The following is a 21,150-nucleotide window of genomic DNA, read 5'->3' on the forward strand; positions in this document are numbered from 1 at the left end:
CTCCCCATACAAAAGTGGTGGTTAGAGTGTTGAGTTTATTAAAGAAGGCTCTGCCCGGCCAGATTGGTATATTGCAAAAGAAATATAGGAGTTTGGGTAACACCGTCATCTTAAGTAAGGATATTCACCCATATAGGGATAAGGGGAGCCTATTCCAGGATTGTAGTTTAGCTGTACGGGATTGTAAAAGTTCACCGTGATTTTCAGTGTACAGTGTGTTCCAGTCTTTTGAGACCATGATCCCCAAATAGCGGATATGTATAGGTGACCATTTAAATCCTTGTGTATTCGACATTTCTCTAGTACTGGGCGTGAGCGGGAACAGTTCCGACTTGGATACGTTGATCTTGTATCCCGAGTATTCAGAGAACGTCTCAACCTCCAACATGATTGGGCTTAGGTTTACTTCCGGGTTCCTAATGTATAATAGGGTATCGTCCGCATATAGGGATATGATCTGCGGCTTCCCCGTCATGCGAAGGCCTCTACATGCATGGTTTTGTCGGACATATTCAGCCATGGGTTCTATAGTGAGCGCAAACGGGATTGGGGAAAAGGGGCAGCCCTGCCTCGTGCCTCTACCCAGACGAAACAGGGGCGACATGGTTTGATTAGTTAGTATTTTCGCTCCCGGGAGGTGTACAGTAGCTTAACACAGTTGACAAAGTAGTTTCCCAACCCAAATCTCTCAAGGACCTGAAACAGATAGACCCAGGAGACAGAATCAAACGCCTTCTCGGCGTCAAGGGAAGCCGCCACCGCGTCTGCCGCCGGGTCTATATGTGCCATAACTCCGAAGAGTCTGCACAGATTGAGAGCAGTAGACCTCGTTGGTACAAAGCCCGCCTGGTCGGGATCCACCAGTATGGGCATATAGGGCAGCAGCCTGGTGGCCAGAATTTTGGCAAAAATCTTTGCATCTGTGTTAATAAGCGAAAGGGGTCTATATGACCCCATGTCATGAGGGGGTCTACGAGGTTTAAGCAGAACAGTTATGACTGCCTCTCGCATGGTGTCTGGTAGTATACCACATTCCATTGCTTCTTCCCAAACTGTCAGCAAGAGAGGGGCGAGTACGTCGTGATACTCTTTGTAGATTTTGGCGCCGAGTCCGTCAGGACCAGGGGCCTTACCAGGGGTTAACGCCTTTATTGCCTCCGTAATTTCATTTAATGTTATGGGGTTATCCAATAACATGCGCGTATCAGAGGTCAAGGTCGGGAGATCAATAACATGCAAATAACTTGATATTTCGTCTTTAGTTTTGGTATCTCTATTAGAATATAATGTTTTGTAGAATGCAGCAAACATGTCATTGATTTCTTGTTCACCATTCACTATGTCCCCACTGGGCGCCTGGATGGCTGTTATAGGGGGGTGACCCTGCTCGGTTTTGAGCGTCTGGGCCAGGAGTTTCACTGCTTTATTACTTTCCCCGTATCTACGAGCTCGGATCGGGGCAGCCATATACTGTACTTCCCTTGCAGCAAATTTATTAAAGTCTGCCAATGTTGTGTGGATATCTAGAAGGGCCTCCTTACTGTGTGTACAGGTGTATTCAAACTCCAGGAGCTCGAGTTTGGCTTCTGTGGCATCCAGCTCTTGTCTAACTGTTTTAAGTAAACCTGTGGTTTTACCCATAATTGCGCCCCGAACCCAAACCTTAAATGTTTCCCATAACGTGGCATGCCGTTTTACCGACCCCTCGTTCAGTTGAACAAATTCCTCTATTTCAATACGCAATGATTCGCAGACATTCGGGTCTCTAAGTAGGGCAGGGGGCATTCTCCAGCGTCTGGCCTTGGGGACAGCCTCATCAACCCTCAGAGTAAGTGATACAGGGGAGTGATCTGAGAGGGTACAGGGATACATTTCACAATGCTGGACCATATTCACAAGTGTAGAGCTCATTAACCAGTAATCAATTTGAGACTCTGAGTCATGCACTGATGAATAAAATGTGAAGCGCTGCTCTAGGGGGTGTAATTCTCGCCAGATGTCTACTATAGTCATTTGTTGCATTATTTGTCGTATGGCTAATGCGGCTCGGGTTAAGGGTCTGTATGTCGTTGTAGACCTGTCAAGAGATGTGTCAAGGATTGTATTGAAATCTCCCCCCCCAGACCACCGCGCTGTCTCCAGCTTCAATCAATATATTATATATGGCATTAAAGAATTCAGGGTCGTCAATATTGGGGCCGTACGTGTTAACCAAGACCATATTTCGCCCTGCCAACTCTCCCCATACCAACACATATCTTCCCTGTTGATCGATCTTAACGTCATGAGTGAGGAAGTTCAGTTTCGGGTGTATTAGGGTGAGGACTCCTCTAGATTGAGAGGAGTATTCGGTATAATATCTCAGAGGGCCCCACCTAGACAGGAAATTGGAGCAGACCTGCCCTAGTGTGTGCGTCTCCTGCAACAGTATAATCTGGGGGCTATGTCTGGTAACATATGCTGCGATTTTTCTAGATTTAATTGGGTTGTTCAAGCCTCGTATGTTCCATGAAAGGGGTTTAATACTTACACCCTCGTCACTCAGTACCATAGTACAATGTCAATGTCAATGAGTGAAGTAGTTCGCCCGTGCCACAAACCATAACTGTCGTGCCTGCTGTAACCTGACTCTGCATTTTAAAACATTTGCCAACTGTGGCAACAACTTGTGCCCTTCTCCAACCCCCACCCTCACCATCAACCCCAACCCGATGATGTATCCCTTCCCCCATAACCTGTGGAACATTCCTGAGGGTAGCTGGTCGCAGTCGCCAGGCCTCCATCAGTAGAGGCTCACGATCCCAACTTTTCCAACACAATAACAACTGGGGCCGTTGTACCCAAGAGGGTCAGCCACATAACTTGAACAGGATGTTTCCATAGTCTCGATTCAGTCTGCTGAGTCCGGGATGTCATCCTCCCGTCGCGGGGGCCTATTTCGGTCTCGTGGATAATCTTCCGGAGGCATGGGGATGGACGACTCAATATACGAAATGGCATCCGCCGGGTTCTCGAAGAAATGCGATCTGCCTCCATGTTGGATCTGCAATTTTGCCGGGAAGATGAGGGCATATGGGATACGGCGCAATCTCAAGAGCTTTTTGGCCTGTTCGTAGGATCTGCGCTGCATCTGAACGCTTGTCGAAAAATCAGGATATATGTGGACTTTGTTGCCTTCGTAATGCAGAGAGCCCTTTTCCCTGGACAGCCTGAGCACCGTGTCTCTGTCTCTATAATTGAGGAGACGGGCAATGATCGTGCGCGGTGGTGCCCCAGGCTTGGGCGGTGGCGCAAGTGTACGGTGAGCTCTCTCAACCAGAAAGTGGTCAGAGAAGGATTCCGTTCCAAGAAGGGTTTTCAACAGGGCCTCTACCTGTCTCTCCATCGGGCCCTTGCAGAAGGATTCTGGAACGCCGACAACACGGATATTGTTTCTCCTGGATCTAGAATCAAGGTCCTCGCATTTTGCTTGAGTGTTGCGTAGTTCACCTTTAAGCTGTGCTATGTCACGGCCATGTTGTTAATGCATCCTCGTTAGTACTGATTCTGCTTTCGGCCTCTGTAATGCGAGAGCTTTCCTTGTCCACTCTAGCCTTGAGGGAGCTGATGTTCGAAACAATATCGTCTAGCTTGACATTCACAGCTAGGAAGCCGTTCTGCACCATGGTCATAAAACGGTCTTCTCTGGCGTCCTGCCCCGTCTCAGCTAGTGTGTCATTTTCCATGGTTGTGGCTGCCGGTGTACCCTGAGGTTGGGAGCTGCAAAGGAGTCCATCGGGCCAGTTTTCTTCCCTCCTGCGCTTTTCTTATCGTATCGGCCCATGAGCCGTCTTTGCAGAACAAGGCCCGATGACGTGGGTCAGGTCAGATTCACACGAAGGTATAGGATCGTTCGTGCAGTTGGTTCTGTTATAGCATGCGATGAGTACCGGTATATCGACTCATGAAACCCAAAGAAGTCGGTGTTGCGTGGGTTCTGATCTAGCATGCGGTAATGTTCCCTTGTATCCTGCCTGATAATGTAGGCTGAAGGTGAATCCCAGGTGAATCCCAGGCAGGGGTTATGTCCGTTATAGGAACTGCCAACCAAAGTATCTTGGTGGGTCTGGGGCTGAGCCGGGGCGCGGCAGCGGCACCTCTGATTGCACCTGTTCTTATATATGGAGGGCCACCCCCACTCACGCCAGCCGCAAGCCTCTCAACGACCCACCAACGGATTGCTGGTAGTGTGTCGGGTCACCTTTAGCGCTCATCCTTGACAATCAATGTCCAGCACCTTGTGGCGCAGTTAGGGAGCCAAGTTGCCGCGGATCACATACTTCTCCCGATGGTGCAGGTCTGCTAAGGGATCAGTAGAGATGTACAGGCCTCCTCCCAGCAACAAAACAAAGCAAGGGGCAGCACCCACAAGTTAACAGCACAGAGGTTTTGCTGGTATAATATACCTATCGTGCTCTCCCAGACGGATATTAACGCTGTATATACGCTCCGATGTAGCTGGCTCCGTGCACTTTCAAGCCCCTCACCTGCTTTCGTAGCGCCAGTCGGAACAGAGCTAGCTGGGGCCCGGCACGGGAGACCGCGCGTCGACCCAGCAGTTGTTCGGGAGGTGGGTAGTAGCGGCAGCCATTCTTCGTCCTGCAGGGGTCTCGGCACCAACACACACGGTCTGCCCGCAGGCCTGCGTACCAAGGAAGCGCCGCCGGGAACAGCCGCCAGGATCAGCGCCCCTCCCCCACACGGCCCTCCGGCGTCCGCAGAGCCTCGGTCTGGTGTGTGACTCCTCCGGTTCTCAGGGGCGGCTTGTAGTCAGCCGAGCGGGCCGCCCAGCGAAACGAAGCTCCGAACTCAGCCGTGCCTCCGCGGTTTCGCACAGGATTTGCACACAACGTGCAGTAGGGGTGCCGGCATCAGCAGACGTAGTCGTATCCTATCTTCACGGCCCCAAACACGATTCATTTATATTAAGGATGTCCTCGGGATCGGAGCACTCCGATCAGGCAGCCATTTTAGTTGCGCGCAACAGCGCCCCCCCTTCATCCATGTCTTTGAAACTCTCTGAGAGTGTTATTCTGAGTTTTATGTGCTCTGCCTTAACAGTCTTTAGGACTTCTAATCAAGGGGGACCTCAAATGTACCTCCTTATTCTTCCAGAGAGAGTACCGCCTCTTTTAGTCATGTGGTTAGACTGGTGGTGGATTTTTCAGCTAGGTCAAATGGTTCCACCGTGTAATCCATTCCACTCGCTGAGGCCTTTTTGGATACCTCAAAATGGATGTTGTCTTGGTTCGCCCTGAAGACTTGAGGGATCACATGAATAGCCTAATTTCCACTGTATACAATATAGAATCCATTAGTGTGACCGCGCAGGGTCCTGTAAATAGAGCTTGCATAATGTACAATGTGAGAATTGAGATAGACAACAGTTAAAAGTGAGCTGGCATCGTTACTGATCAGGGGGTGGAGGAGTATCGCTGCCACCAGCATTGACAACAAACGGAGAATGTAGATAAGTCCGAAAGGGGCCCCAAATATTCCTGGGTCTACAAGTGGGCGGTTGCATAGTGGACCATTGCTCCTCTACATCTGATGCCCAAGTTACGGCCTTGAGCCAGTGATCCACGGTAGGGGCTACGGAGCGCAGCCATAGCAGCAATATACAACGAGTGGCCAACAACATACAGGGAGACCAGCCAACTTCCTGTCATTACAACAAGCATGGAGAAACTCATGGAACAAGACCCCACCCCTTCTTGAGATTTCTGCATGTATTCTATTTCTTTTTGCATGTATTCTATTTCTCTTCTGCTCCTATCGATGAGAGACCTAATTTTAATAGAAATTGTATATTCCATATATTCAGATGCGCCACACAGTGTATGTTTGACTCAATAAAGTTATTTATTGATCAATTTTCAAAACGTTGCCCTTTTGGATGACACATGTTTCGGCGACTTGGCACCTTTATCAAATCAGGGCTGTTAATTCAAGCTTCCAATTGTAGTCATTTTAAATCATAGATGTCTACCCAATGCAGAATTGAAACCATTAGTATCACATTGCACATATGATTCTGCAATGACAGTAACACAAACATGGGATTTTTCCCATATGACCACAACAAATTGAGAGTAAAGTGTATATACTAGTATCAAATCATATTAGTCATCACATTATACATCCAAAGTCCAGGCCATGATTGGCCCAAACACAGAAAAGACACGCAAAAACCATTGAAAACCACAGTGATTGTACCAATATATGTTATAGTTTAAGTCCCAATTGGCCCAAATGAAGATAAAACATAGGGAGTGTGTGCAGGACAGAAATGGTTGAATACATTAAATTCTTTTTTTAAAGAAACCCAATTTGAAAAAAGAAAAACACATACCATGTCATCAGTTGCACAGAGTTGTTGGGGAGAGAGAGACAAAAACACGATGAAAGTGAGTGTAAGGCCATAAGAAACACGGACCTTCATGAAAGTATTGAATTATTTATATTTCAGTAAATACATTGCAAAACGTCTATTGCCAAAAATATACACAGTTTATTTATACACTGTGATATGGCACATGCTCTTACTCTAGACACGTAATATCTGTTTGATGTCTGGCTATTGCAATTATCCGGACCACATGCGCATGACTAAAGTTCCAAATGACTACAATTTTCATTTTTTAATATTTCATAGATTCTCTATCTTCTATTTGCAGTTTATGGACACATTTATTAATTAGGCGACTGTGAGGAAGAGCAAAGAGTGTACAAGATCTCCCCTGCAACCCAGCGCATTGGTCTGCGACCTGCACTTTCCTGAAGTGAAGCTGTGGGGGCCCAGGCCACAGGGCTGACGACCTCAGCCAGCTGAATGAGCGCCTCTCCAGTCCTGACCTTTATTTGTCTTTGCCGCCTTACTTAGAAAAAGTGAATTGATATCCACTGTTGGACCCAATTTTTACATTATTTCTTGGTTGGTATACACAAAACCTCCTTTTGAGGACTGCTGCACTTGTTCCCTAAGGGACCTGGAGATTTTAGGTATGCCAGATTTGCCTGCTTAAAATAATACACACATTCGCGAACGAGAATTAGGAACCCCTCTAGAGCCGAGCCCAGGTTCTAAGTAGCCAACTCCAAGGGTAACCTGGGACTGCTGCCAGACGATAATAGACACAATCCTCAGTAGAACCAGTCTGACATGTACTTGGCAAGAGACCCTAATGTAACAGAACACAGGAAATGGGTAGCTTGACAGGGACACTCTAGTCTAGCACAATGTGGGAACTTTGATTCCACCCCACAGGTCACATTCAGCCATTACTGCATTAGATGGAGGGTTCACGGCAATCGGTCTAAAGAATTTGGTTGCTTCTAAAAAGCAAATGTCAGTGCAGAGCAATGACATGGACATGGCTCAGGGGAACAACTCTCACAAAGGAATTCAGAATGTGAGGGTAAAGACCCTTTCTTGAGAGACAGTGGGGCCTTGTTACTTTGCTAATCTCAACTTCCTGCTTTCTAGTTACCTGTATCCGTGGGTGCTTATATTAAGTCAAAAGAGAATCGGACTTTCAAAATGAAGATCCTCACTCTGCCACTCGCAGTAAATGGTACGACTGTGGAGATCAAAATGCCATTTGCCCAGGGTCTGTCCTCAAGGACCTCACCCCAAGCTCTGAGGTTTCTGCATCAAGTCTTCTGCAGTTTAGGAAGAGTCTAAATTACTGCATTTCTCAAAAACATTTCCTCCTTCCAAACACCTCTGGAATTTGCTCTTTTCACTCTGACAGTTCTTGTTCCCCCTATAGTTCTAATTGTATTTTATCGTGGTGCTCGTTACTGGAATTTTCATGGTTACAAATTTTAGCAAAACCATACATCCAAATTTAATCAAGTAACTATGTCCTAATAATTAAAGATAATTTGATGAATGTAAAATATAGCTCCATCTGATTTGAGGGACGTTTCAAGGTAATTCACGGGTAATGCACGGGTAGATCGCAGGAAATCCTATTTTAATAGAACAATAAATCCCATAATTCGAATGTAAAGGGATGTGTCGCTGGCAATAAATTAGGCTTTTGATAGTCAAGTTACAGAAATAATGTATTTTGTCGTGAGGAATATTTTCTGGTAATTGTGCGTTATCACAGTACATCCCTGGTAGACCGATGTTATCACAAGGATACATTGGGGTGGCCAAATAGTACCGGAGCACAGTACCCACTGTATGTGAAGAACATGTTTGTATCCAAATCTGATCAAAGGATTATCCCAGTAATTGATCTACAAAGAGCATAAATAATATTACCAGAATAATAAGTTCCTGTAATCGAATTGTAACGGAGGATAGGCTGAAGCTTCTTTGCCCCACGTGCTCTAGCCTAGACTGTGTTATTCCACTGGTTTAGTATGGACTACTTTGCCTTTTCTCCACTGTGAGTGGTGTGCATGCTTCACACTGACTAGGTTGCTAGCTCTGCCATTGATGTGCTCGGAGGTTGTGCCGTTGCTGTACTGTGGTGATCTAATGTGACTGGGTTCTATTATGCACTGTTTATGCGCCACTTGGCCCCTTCAGTAGGCTTCACTGCACCTGTGGTGTATGTTATTCTGTGCCCGTTCAGGTTTGCCTGTGCTCAGATTCACGGTTTTCGATGCAGTACTATATCCACACTCTGTACGCCACGTTGTATTGGAAAGAATCATTGAGTGCTTCTAACGCCTGCTGTCTGCTCTTGTGTCTGCCAGAAGCTGGAATGCAATATATTGAATTCCACCACCGATAAGGGCTTCACTCGCCTGCCTGCCAGGATCCGGGAGATTGTGACCAAGAACCTTACGGAGCAGGAGAACCCAGGTATACCAGCAAATTGGACTGTGCATGTTGTGGTCTGCACCCCCTGGTTGCGGCTGTAGAATTATTGTTCCTGACTGCCCTGGAACTGAATGGTGGGTTATTCTTAAAGGAAGTCTTGCTTGGTGTTCGCTTTTTAATTAAGGGAGTTATGGTTCGTATGGCCTAAAAAACATGCTCAGAAGCTGTGTAAGAAAGCAAATACCTAGAGTCCTAATAACACACTTTCCATTTCTCTTTTATTGGAACAGGTCATCTTTAAAACGACTGCACTTGACCAAGTTGGCCTCCATAGAAAGAGTCCTATATCTATATTTATAAAAGTGAACATGTGTGGGTTTGTGGCTGAATTTGTGGCTTGGTGAAGCGTTTTTCCTTATACAATTCCACACCGTTTCACCAATCTGCACCACGTTTTGCGTAGTTACCTGTTAGGGCCCTCTGGACTATACTGACTACATGACATTTGGACACCCCACCCAATCCCCCGGATTTCAGCAAAAGTCAATGTGTGGGCTTGTGGCTTGGCAAAGCCTTGTTCCATGTACAATTCCACACCGTTTCTGCAATCTGCACCAAATTTTGCATAGTTACCTATTGGGGCCCTCCGGACATCACTGGCTACATGACATGTGGACACCCCACCTCTTTCCCCGGATTTCGCACAAGTTAAAATGTGTTTGTTGGTCTGTGGCTTGGCGAAGTGTTGTTCCTCATACAATTCCATACCGTTTCACAATCTGCACCAGATTTCGCATAGTTACTTGTTAGGACCCTCCGTACATCACTGGCTACATAACATTTGGACATCCACCCATTTTCCCCGGATTTCAGCACCTTCACACATGAGACGGTTGCCTGAAATCGGCGATACATGAATGTGGTCGTAGAAGGACTGTTCCATGTTCACATCCTCAGGTTTCTCTTGGCACCCCGCTGAATGTTATGGAACACAATCCACCATCTTGGAGTCGAGTGCATCATTTTGTAGTTGTGGTTACAAATAACAGACTCCTTTCTCAACTAGGACCTGCTTTGCCATTAACATAACCTCATTTTGCACTTGCAGATTCTGCATATGCATGTCCTTTTGAATGCACCTAACTTCAATGAATTTGAACTCCATACCCTTCTATAAATAACATTACATGCACAGTTCTGAAGATGCATACATTGCATCACTATATGGTTCATTGTATCACACAGTTCCCCCCTAGGATAGGATGCTTCAACAAGGCTATATCTGGTATTTGAACTCATGAACATACGGCTCGATAATTAACATAGCACATTGCCACATTCAAATATGCGCATAAAAAGTGCTGCGTGCCGTTCAAACTGACATATAGAAATTGCAAACAATAAAATGCTAGGTGCCAAGGCTCCCCAGTACAGTACTTGTAAGTAATTGACAGTTCTTTTGGAATGCATAGAAAGTGCACAGTGCTGTGCAACACTGATGTCAATGGACGTAAGGCACAGAATCACTGTCACACATTGACATATTTCAACATAAACATATGAAGTGCTGCCAGCCGTGCAAACCTGCAATGAACACTGTTAACAATAACATTGCTGGGTGCCTAGACTACCTAGTACTGTTCTGATAAATGCTTCACAGTTCTTTCTAATGCATAAAAAGTACACAGTGCTGTGCAACACTTATATTGGCTAATAAAGTGGCTTGTACTTTAGATCCACTCGGCGGATCCTAAAAAGGTATATATACTAATGCACATTTATTATACATTTCTCATACTACAGTCTTTATTATTCTTTTTTTTTTAACATAAATCCCCTCAACGTAAAAGAAAGAGAACAAAAGAAACAAGAACAGAAAGAAGAAGAAAGAAAGCTGGGTCCACAATTTTGCTCACCTATTTGTGTATCCTAACAGTAATACAACCCTCACCCACGTCTGTAAAACACGAATTGTTTCTAATATACAACTCAAGCTAGCTTATATATATTCATTCAATGAAAATACTTTAGTTAAGTATCAGTTAAGGTGAGAAACGTATCGCAACAAACCCCTCAAATTCAACGCATTAGGGAACTCAGGACTGGCTAAACTAGGCACGTTCCCAATGATCTCCCCTGTAATACTATATCCCCTATAATGCCATTTTCTATGGCATTGTGAATGCCTTCTCTTCTAATCTAGCGGTGCTCTTGGGCTTTGTAGCGGGAATGCACCAAGTTAAGCCGGTCCCGAGTTCCTTAATGCGTTCAATTTCAGGGGTTTTGTTGTGATAAGTTCCTCACCTTAACTGATAAAAGGGTTTTGTTATTCCATAGATTTTCTTCCGCGCAACTGGCCAAGGCCATGCCCATTGTATATTTGAAAACCGCTGCAGCCCACTGGCCATGCCCACTGTATGCAACCCTACTGGATATGGCCTTTGGCCAGACCGTGCCCTATGGCCACGCCCACTCGTCCGTGCCCACTCTTTACTTTAAAACACTACTGAGTTTTCTCCCCCGACCTCAATGTATCTGTCCCAATGACTCTCTGTTTCTGAATAACTTTATTTCCTATAACCGCGGCTACAATTGTAGTGCACTACAGATACCCATGGGTACCTGTAGTATGGACTACAGATAGCCACGGGTATTGTAGTCTTATACCTGCGGTTATCAGGAATAGTGCCAGCTCCTCCCACTGCCCTGATGGCCACCTCACCTCCCCTGTCCTCTCCCACTCCCCGCAGCACTCAACATTTCTGTGACGCAGTTTCAGTTGAAATGTCGGATAGCCGTGGTTATACTCCAGGTTATAGCTGAGGGTATCGGGGAAAAACATTGGAGCCTTGTGTTGCAAACTTTGTCCCTAGCCCTCCTCCAAGACCCAAATTTCACATGGTGTCCTCTTGTCTCCCCCCAACTCTAACCTGATGGCATGTGCATATTTATTTTTAACCTTCAAATGGCTTTTTTTCCCTGTTTTATTTTTCCGATACCCTCTGCTATAACCTGGGGTATAACTGCATCTATGTTTCGTATTTCATTTATAAACTCCCTAAACCCCTGTATGCTCAATGTATCCAGGCAAATATAAGTATTTATTTTGTAGAAGAGGGCACCCCCTTCTCCGTCAAATATTTTTTTTAAAGTACTGGATGGTATAACTCCAAACCAAAAAAGAATCGCGAGCCAACGCTTCTTGCCCAAGTTGTTTCATACCTGGTCCAAATCTGTCCAGCGGTTTTGGGTGTGCAGTCGAGAAAAGATTTTCTTTTTTGTCAATGGGAAAATTAATGGGGAGTAGGCCCAAGAGTGCTTTTTTTGTTTTCTTAATAACTTTTTTATTTTTAACTGATCTTTCCCAAACTTTCCAATCTGCAAACTTTTAGCCAAATCCGTTGCACAAGTCCAAAGTTATTAGAAATTAATTTTTGGGATTTCCTGTGGAACTCTGACTCACCTTAACTGTAGGGCGGCGACTGGCACCCTAATATATATCTGTGTGTATAGATATTACCAAACTACTGTGAATGCAAGCAGACGTCGAAGGCCAAATGATAATAAGTTATTGTATTGCACTTACGCTTAAGCTCTTTTTTATAGAACAAATATCCATACAATATCACCCAACCTGTGTTGGTACTCATTTATTGACCTAAGAAGGATGAAAGGGTGAGATGGCCTCGCTGGGATTCGAACCTGCAGATCACACACACATCGCAGCAGCAAGCGCTCAACCCACTGAGCTATCATGTCGGCTATAGTAAAATGAGCAATTATTCTGTAGTGGATACCATTACTGGATGATAGTTATTGCAACATTTCTTTTCTTGTCCTTTGTCAACGTTGTTACAACTCAAATATGCTTCTCTTGCATTAGTTTGGTATTCAAAATCTACACAGCGTTCTGCGATTACCTAGCAACAGTGAACTCACTGGATTCCTCATATGCGTCTGCTCGATCTGCTGCTGTATCCAACTCTGCTTCTTCTGCAGCTTTCTGCCTGACCAACGGCTTTGTTCATTTTCCTGCGGCTCGCACCTAGCGGGAAAGGAGCTCTCCTCGCTCCTAAAGTGCTCCGGTTCTCGCCGGCCACCGAAACAAGACGTGAGGTCAGGAGAGTCTCTCGCTCCATGGGGGAAGCCTTGCAGAACAGCGCTTCACACTGCGTGACATCTGCACTTTCGCTCTTCTAACAAAACGACGCTCCCAGAGCCGGCATCCGCTTCAGATACAGCAGTGGCTCCAGCGGCTTCAGTATTCCACTTCTGCTGCTGCAACGGCGGCATGCAACTTCTTCTGCCCTTTGCCTTCTTGTTCTAATGACCTGCACCTGAAGGGACCTTTTATATAATCAAAAGTCCCGCTCAGGTGTGGGTCATTTTGGATCTCTGCGTCCCTCTTCCTTGTCCCAGTACTTGGTGCATTGTGGGACTTGAAGTCCCCAATGTTCTGGTTTGTTTTTCCATTAAGAGCCTCAGTCTTCACTTTATATAATCTGCTCTGTTTACTGGACACATCTTGAGAGACGGTTTTCAAAGGAGCCAATGTTTTATTCTTGTCTTCATAACCCAAACTTAAGGGGAAATTATAAGTATCCAACACTAAGGAGTTACAGCTGGAATTCTTATATATATTATTCCCATATTGGTAAGTACTGACAAGATAAATAGTTTTGGGAAGATATATCTTACTTTGACAGGCAGCCATTAAATATTCTGGCAAAATGGCGAGTTCTTCCTCTGAAGAGGAAAACTACGGTCTCTCTCCTAGCGGAACCCTCCTATTCCCTTAGGACTCTTCTCCTCCCAGGTAATCCTCCTGGCTAACACCACTCCCAGGGTTAAGATCAGATAGCGGCTGCCTTCCCCATGCCACCTGGGAGGAGACTTTAGGTAGGGTTTCTGTGAGGATTACGCAGGATTCATCAAAGTACTTGGTAAAATATTCTGTAACTCTAGCAGTCGGTATTAGCATAATTGACCTAAAAACATTTGACCTAACACATTTGATCTAATGTTTTTGGTCAAATTTAATTAAATATATATATGGGGGTGGGTAAGGGTATAGATTAGGTTGAGGGGAAGAGGGGAGGGGAGTTCCAGGTGGTCTCCCCCCGCATTTTAGACCGAAAAGAAAGGTCAAATTTGATCAAATGTGATTAGGTCAAATGTTTTAGGTCAAATAGACCCAAACCTGGCAGTCAGGAGGAGTTCTTGCAAGGTTGTAGTTCAGGGTGAAAAGGCAGGGGCGCCCTTGTACATTTCAGTAACCCTTGTCCTGCCATTGAGAAGTCTAGAAATTGCTGACTGGTCCAGATGTGAAATTGAATACCGCCTCCAAGAAATCCACTTGTTCTAAAGTTAGAAACTTTAAAAGATGGATGTTTTTAGGATCAAAAGAGGTATGCTGTCCTTTTGATGTATTTGAGGTTCAATTGATTCTGGGTAGGAATAAAGCAATTCAGCTATGATGGACTGGCCAGAACGGCAGGTTGGGCAAGCAAGGAACCCCATCCCAATTCACCATTCTTTAAGTAAATTGCTGAATTGAATACAATCGTCTCATGCCTCATGCACTCTGATGATGTTTCCTCCTCTCTCTCATCCCCCATACAGAGCCGCCAGACGAAATGACGTCACTACTGTCCATGCAGGAAGAGAACCGCATTCTGCAGCAGGAGCTGTCTCGTGTGGAAGACCTATTGGCCCAGAGCCGGGCAGAGCGCGATGAACTGGCCATCAAGTACAATGCCATCAGCGAGAGGGTAGGTAGAGTGTGTGGCATGTCCATTCCTGCTCTCACTTCCGACTTATGGTTTGGCTCGGTGACCGCTGCAAAACAATCTACACTTCGAAAGGGTCTCTTGGTAGTGCATCGATTCCAAACAAGTTGGCTTATGCTGGGTGTGGACTTATTTCCTGCCCCACCCCATTATGTGGGAGGAGTCGGTATTGTATAATTTTGGAAGTTAGCTGAACTTGACCAATGGCACTCGTGTAAACACGAGGATGCTGGCCCATAATTTCATAGGAGGGTGCTGCTTGAGGTCTACCTTCGTGCTTCTTATCAGTGACGTGCAGGAACATGGATTCTAGACGTCATTGACGACAACAGGCTATTAAGATCTGTGGTCTTCTGATCGTCAAAATGTATACAATTTTTAATGATCCATAGATAAAAAGAAAATAAATACATTACACCCCAACCTAAAACACATCATTAAGTTTTACTCCAATCCAAGAAAATAAAATCCGCATGACTCTTAATCCGGAAAATGGAATCATTTCTTAACTCACTTGAAACTGATACTGTAGCAAAATGTTGGGACCCTCCAATACGGAGTACTCCTAAAATGGCATGAAACTTTGAAAATCACTGACTGAGGCTGTACCGGGCCAACGACACAATGTGCATGTTTACAGCCTAAAGGAATCCCTTCCTTTGCCAGTCCTGGTGATTTGTAAGTTGCCAACATGATGCCAGAGGAGTAGTATTGGGTGTGTGTCCATTTAACCTGGCGGGTGGCGGTATGGTCTCACTGTAACAGGCCCTGTGCCTCATATCTTCTAGACTGTCTATGTTTGTGTACCCGGTGTACACAAAGCTTCTTTCTGACTCGTTTTGGCGCCATGCTGCGATTCCTGGCCTTCCGCATTAACCCATGGCCACACTTCATTTTCCTGAGTGACACTGCCGACTGTCTAGCATGTTTGTTTAGAACAACAACTAAGTTTAAGCTTTCTGTCCTTCTGTCCTGTGCCATCCCAGCCAGCAGGTACTCGTAATTTATGCTAATGGCACAAAAATGTATTCCTTCCTCTCTGGGTATTTTCTTACTAGCTTGTTCGTAAAATATGGTAACTAGTACCATTTTACTTCTCATTTGGGACACCCAAATGACGCATATGGGGGTGGGAAGTACCATCCTGACCAGATGACACTTGCATGTTTAGCCATGGTGATATTTGGATAGTGCTGGGGCATCTTGTCTACCCCCCCCCCTGAGTTTTGCTTTCAGCCAAGACCACATTTCAGCACTTGGACTAGGCCAAGGAAGCCATCGGGCATCTCCACTTGGCAGAAGCTGGACTTGATAATGGATGTCAGAAGGCTGCGGCTATCACCACAGCAACAGTTGCTGGGCAGGGGGCTAGTCTCTAGAACTCCTTGGTCTAGGTCTGACTGTGCTCGTTACTAAAGCGCATGTGCGCCCATCTCTAGATTCAGAGTCCAGCTCTCCCTTTTTGTGATTTGAGGATAAGAATAAGCTACTGACCTGTAAGCGTCCATCACCAGTGTGGGGGTCTGTTTATAGAGGAACATGTTTTTATTATTTTCGCCTCTCATGCACAGTTGCTTTACATAAAGCCCAGAAATGGTTCCTATGGGCCTCTACATAAGACTGCTTAAACAGGTGCCTGTTCCCACCAGCGCCAAAGTGCTAAATTATATGGTGGTATGTCTCATCGTGGGATTTTGTATTTTTGTTCTTTTAATGGGGTGTCCCGCCATACCACCTATTCTTGCGCACTCTTTCCCCCAAACATTCAGCCCCTCCCCCTCTACATAAGCGCTGTTTTCTTTGACATGGTTTTTTGTACATGCCTTGGCTCACCATGACATGTGGAAGGATTAAACTCTGGCCATAAGCACTTTGTGCACGAGCCTGGGGGTTTTGGTAACCATGACATAAAAGAGGAAACTTAAAAATGTGAGGGTTTTTTTTTTTGCTCGTTTTTCAGACTGTTTTTGCAAACTTGGCAAATTCGGATTTCTGACCTACAACCCTTCCCGAATGTTGTTGGGGGCATAGGGAAGTAAGCATGGAGTGTGTCATTTCCAGACATACCCTGGTTAAATTTGGTCCTACAGTACACATAGCTCCTCAACCTTTTCCTTCTTGTGCCTTCCTGTGCATCTATCTCTCGCCCTCATCCCAACTATCTACCGACTCTGCTTCTCCCTACCACTACTGAATGTTCCATCATACTCCTCCATTGCCTCGCTGGCGGGCAAAGCGATTCGAAGCCATAAACTGCGGCATCGGGCGCTACACAAATGCAAGATAACATAACACAAATCAATTTCCCCCTGCGATGAAACCCACTTCGTGATTTGTGGGGATGAAACCGCAGAATGCGGTTCAGTAAACAGATTGATCGCGGCTAGATTGGCTGCAGTGCACAAACTCTAACAGCTGCCTGCCTACGTAGTATTATGTACTTGTCTACGGGACAAAGCTATGAGGTGTATTTAGAGCAAATGTTTAAACATTCTGGGATTGCCACCCCTCCCTCCCATCCCCACAAACCCCAGCCGGAGAGTTTGCAATATTCAAACTATATGAATGTATAAAAGACCCCGTACTGGAGATGGGGGAAGACGCTGGGAAGGGAAGCATATGTTTGCCTACCCATGAAATAAATTAGTAAGCCCCCCCCGCCCCCCTTTCTGGGTCTCAGGTTGGAAGTTGCTGTTTTAGTAGTTCACATTGGCGTTGCAGCTGACCAATCGCATTGTCCGTTTCCATGTATATATGTACTTTTCTATACTGTCAAGAACCAGCGCCCAGATGCCTCAGGGTTCGGTGCGCTTTACAAATGTCTAAATAAATAAATACACGTTTGCAGATTCAGCCTTTTTTTTAGTATCCAGTACTGCAGGGGAAGATTGGAGAGGGGTCTTCATTGAGGTGAAAAGGGCAACTTCGCGTGTTACATCTCCTAGCCTTAATGGCTACAGGAAGTCCATTACCCTTCGAAAGCAAGTGAGATGAAATGTGCACTTGCCCATTATGGCGAAAGGTAGTCTGGGCCTGTCCCTGACATTGCTCTCCTGTGCAGTTTCACAATTGTCTGTCTTTTGTGTGTATACATGATGCCACCTGAAGCCCTCGGTGTGTAATGTGCAGAGGTAATGGCAGGGATGCAGGTAACGTCCTCCCCTTACCTCATATGGGATGTCAATCCAACCAGCTACCAATTGTACTGGGGATTAAGGCGGGATTGACAGAAGTCTCAGACGGTGCACTTGCGCATTGCCTTTAAAATGCAGGTCTGCAAAAGTAATAAAGCGAAGTCCTGGGTGGGCTTTGGTCTGGTGCTGCCGAGACTAAAAGTGTGTCCTGCCTCTGGGTGAGTCTGGCTCACCTTCCCTGTAGCATCCGGGGATACGATTTACGTTTAGTCAAATTGAAGCTATCGCAACTTGAATTTTTCCATTCTGCAGTGCAAAATTCGCATTCGCCATTGGCTGGTGATAATTGACTCTTGGCGAGTAAGAAGTAGCGTGCAGTGTGTATGTGTATAATTGAGAGGGTGGTTGAATTGTTATGCCTAGCTAGTGGCCTACAACTTTACAATTTTCCCCATGGTACTTTAATAATCCAACAGTTTGTATTCTAAAATGTAGAGAAAGTAATGAGAGTTCCTGAAATTCATTGTCCGTGCAGTAAAGTCTCTTCATTTCTGTAAAGTTTGTGTTTTTCTTTTTTTGCATCGCGTGATTTTGTGAGGTGCCTGTGGGATTTCTCTGGTGTCTGTCTCTCCTTTATCTGTCTCTCAATTTCAATGTTTTGTTCTTCCTCCTTCTGCCATTTGTCTCCTTCCTTTCTTCTTGCTTCCCTTGCCCACAATCCCCAATTTTCTTTCTCTTTTTTGACAAAATGTCCCTCCACCCCCACGCCACCCATTCATCACTATAGCTACACCTCTTTACCACGTGTTCTCTCCATCGCCAACCCATGCCCTCTGCTGCTTGTGCAGGTATTACCCAAATTGTTCGTTTACAATTGTTCAAATGAACAATTGACCGAATTTAAAGGGTCACAATTGACCTTTTCACAATTGACTGAAAATATATATATATATATATATATATATATATATATATGGGTGTTGGGGGGTTTGGCGTTGGGTGGGGGGTTTCCCCCCACATATATGGTACAATTGACCTTCACAATTCGGTCAATTATGAAAAGGTCAATTGTCATTCGAACAGTTGTAAAACGGACAATTCGTATACAACCGCTTGTGCAACCGGATTGTTTCTCCTTCCTGCCTCTCTGCCTTTCATCCTAGACCTGGGGAGAGCCACCCTTCTCTCCATTTTCACTGACAAGAAGTTCATTATGTACCCTCCTTTTTAGGCCGTGAAGAAGGCAAGGCATCAACACTTGCCAGCATTGCTGCACCCAGTCCTTCAGATAAATGGTGCATCAACCATGTTTAGCTCCCTTGAAATAGGCAAATACTCCCCAAAAATAAATATAGGGAGTAAAAATGCTCCCAACAAAAACATGTAGAACATTGCTTTCACCCACAGGGCTCCGTGCATCTGTTTTGGACCAGCACTGCATGTACTGCAACAGGGAGAAACTGCTATTATAACTGCCTGAGAGGAAGAGGTTAACATGGATCTTTTAATGTGCATGAATAACTATGTGAAAAGAAATCATTATTACAAAAAAACGGTTCCGTTTTTTTTTTATATCATATTTTATTGGTTTTTGCATTGAAACTTACAACAACAGACCCTGTTGGGGTCAACAAAGAAACACAGTTAAAACATTTTTACTTGCAACTTTAAAAAATAGGCCGTAAAATACTCCCACTTCCAAATCTTATCTGGAGCACTGGCTGCACCAGTAAAGTAGTCAAACACTATGATTCCATTGTGATTGAATGATTACTGCTCTTCCGTAAAACTCCTACTCAGCTCCATACTACTGCTAAGCCAGTAATGATCCCAATCATGGAGGTGCTACAAGTCCAGCCGGGCAGGTATATCACGTCTGCCACTGGTGGGAATGTGGGCAGAGGGCAGGCTATACTCTTCAGGAGGGGTGTGGGCTAGCACAGAAGCAGACAAAACAACCATGGTACTGTGTAATAAATAAATAATCAACTAAGGTGCTATTGAAACCGGAAACTTTATTTAAACTAAAAATACAAACACACTAATCAAAAACAGTAAAACCCACCATTGTAAGAGAAGACACAGAATATCCACACTTTAATGAAAGGGGGAACTCTGGGTCAGACGACAGGGAGGCACCAACAATATTTGCAGCAGCAAAGCCAAGTTTAATTAAGAAGTTCTTTAAAGGTGAGCTCTTAAAATGTCACTGGCACTTTAAGGCACTCCAGGGGGACAGAGCCACTTTAAATACATTTTGGGCTTATTCTTGGAACTAAACAACATTGAGATAGGCTTCCAGATGTTTTAACGCAGTCCACGGCAACACAGTTGCTTCCAGTGGGTCGAGTCAGTGTTGAAAGTGGGCAAGTCAATGGGTTCCAGTGGAGGAAGTTGGCGTTAAGATTGATCGAGATGTTTGCTTCCGGCGGGTCTAATTGGCGTGCGAGATGGGTGCTTCCACCAGGTCTAGTCGGCTTCGAGACACAGAAGGAGATGATGGCTACCAGCGGGTCTAGTCAATGTTTGAGTCGGGCGAGTTCATTGCTGCCACTGTGTCTGGTCGGCCTCGGGACGGATCAAACAGCGAATTGAAAAACAGTGGGCGGCACAGGCAGCTGGTTGCTTGACGTGCCTCAAAGTAGATGGGAGCTGGCAAACAGTGCTCAGAGCTGGTGGTTGAGCCTTTGTTGGTAGTGGCCCCATTGAGGGTCTCCAGTGGCAAGGTGGGTCCTTGTGCTGCTCTTCCCAGCCTGGAAGGTTACCATAGAGCAATTGCAGGGGCTGTCTCACCCAATGAGCAGCTTCCCGAGCACCAGTGGCCCGGCTTGCAGCAGGCCTTGTCCAATCAGCAGATCACCCCAAATGTTCCTCTTGGATGATTGGGGGAAAGTTCTTTCTTAGATGTCCCTATCCTCCCCTCTGCCCTGCCCTGCTTCAAAGGTTCTCTGGTAATTGCCCCCCTGGAGTGAGCTCTCCATTATCCTGGCAGGCCTCACGTTTGAAGCAATGGGTCTCCGAGTACCCACTGTTTAGTTTTCTGACGTTTGGAGAAGGGGACAAGCCTTCCCTGGGAGATCAAAGGGGAGTTCCCTGGGCTGGTCCCAAATGGCTGTTTTGGATGAACCCTAGACACCAACACACTTGAGGCCCTGTCAGTGAAATGATTATTGGCCCAAGCTGTCATTACTATGTTGTAGCTTCACTGAGACCATCCTGTCAAAGCTAGACATGGCTTATTTTTACATTTTATTATGCCGGCAGGATCGGGGTGCGCACAATTCTAGAATGTTGGATCGGTGCCGCCCACGGTTAAAGACATGCGCTGTCAGCTGGAACTTTGGGTTCCATCAGGATATTGGCAAGAAGACACGTCACTTTATAATGGTCAAGTTGTCAAACTTCA

At 45.4% G+C, this 21,150-nt stretch overlaps 1 protein-coding gene across 6 annotated transcripts in view; it reads left to right on the forward strand.

The window, feature by feature from the left end:
* The window catches only part of CROCC (ciliary rootlet coiled-coil, rootletin), a 644,212-nt gene that overhangs the window by 112,841 nt on the left and 510,221 nt on the right, over window positions 1-21,150 (forward strand). For all 6 annotated transcript variants that reach the window (XM_069611116.1, XM_069611117.1, XM_069611118.1 and 3 more), the window contains exons 2-3: window positions 8,755-8,863; window positions 14,444-14,592. In XM_069611116.1, coding sequence (XP_069467217.1) covers window positions 8,755-8,863; window positions 14,444-14,592 — 258 coding nt within the window. The remainder of the gene's footprint in view (window positions 1-8,754; window positions 8,864-14,443; window positions 14,593-21,150) is intronic.

Source organism: Ambystoma mexicanum, chromosome 8 (genome assembly GCF_040938575.1).
Source record: "Ambystoma mexicanum isolate Mex_15411 chromosome 8, UKY_AmexF1_1, whole genome shotgun sequence".
Taxonomy (NCBI): domain Eukaryota; kingdom Metazoa; phylum Chordata; class Amphibia; order Caudata; family Ambystomatidae; genus Ambystoma; species Ambystoma mexicanum.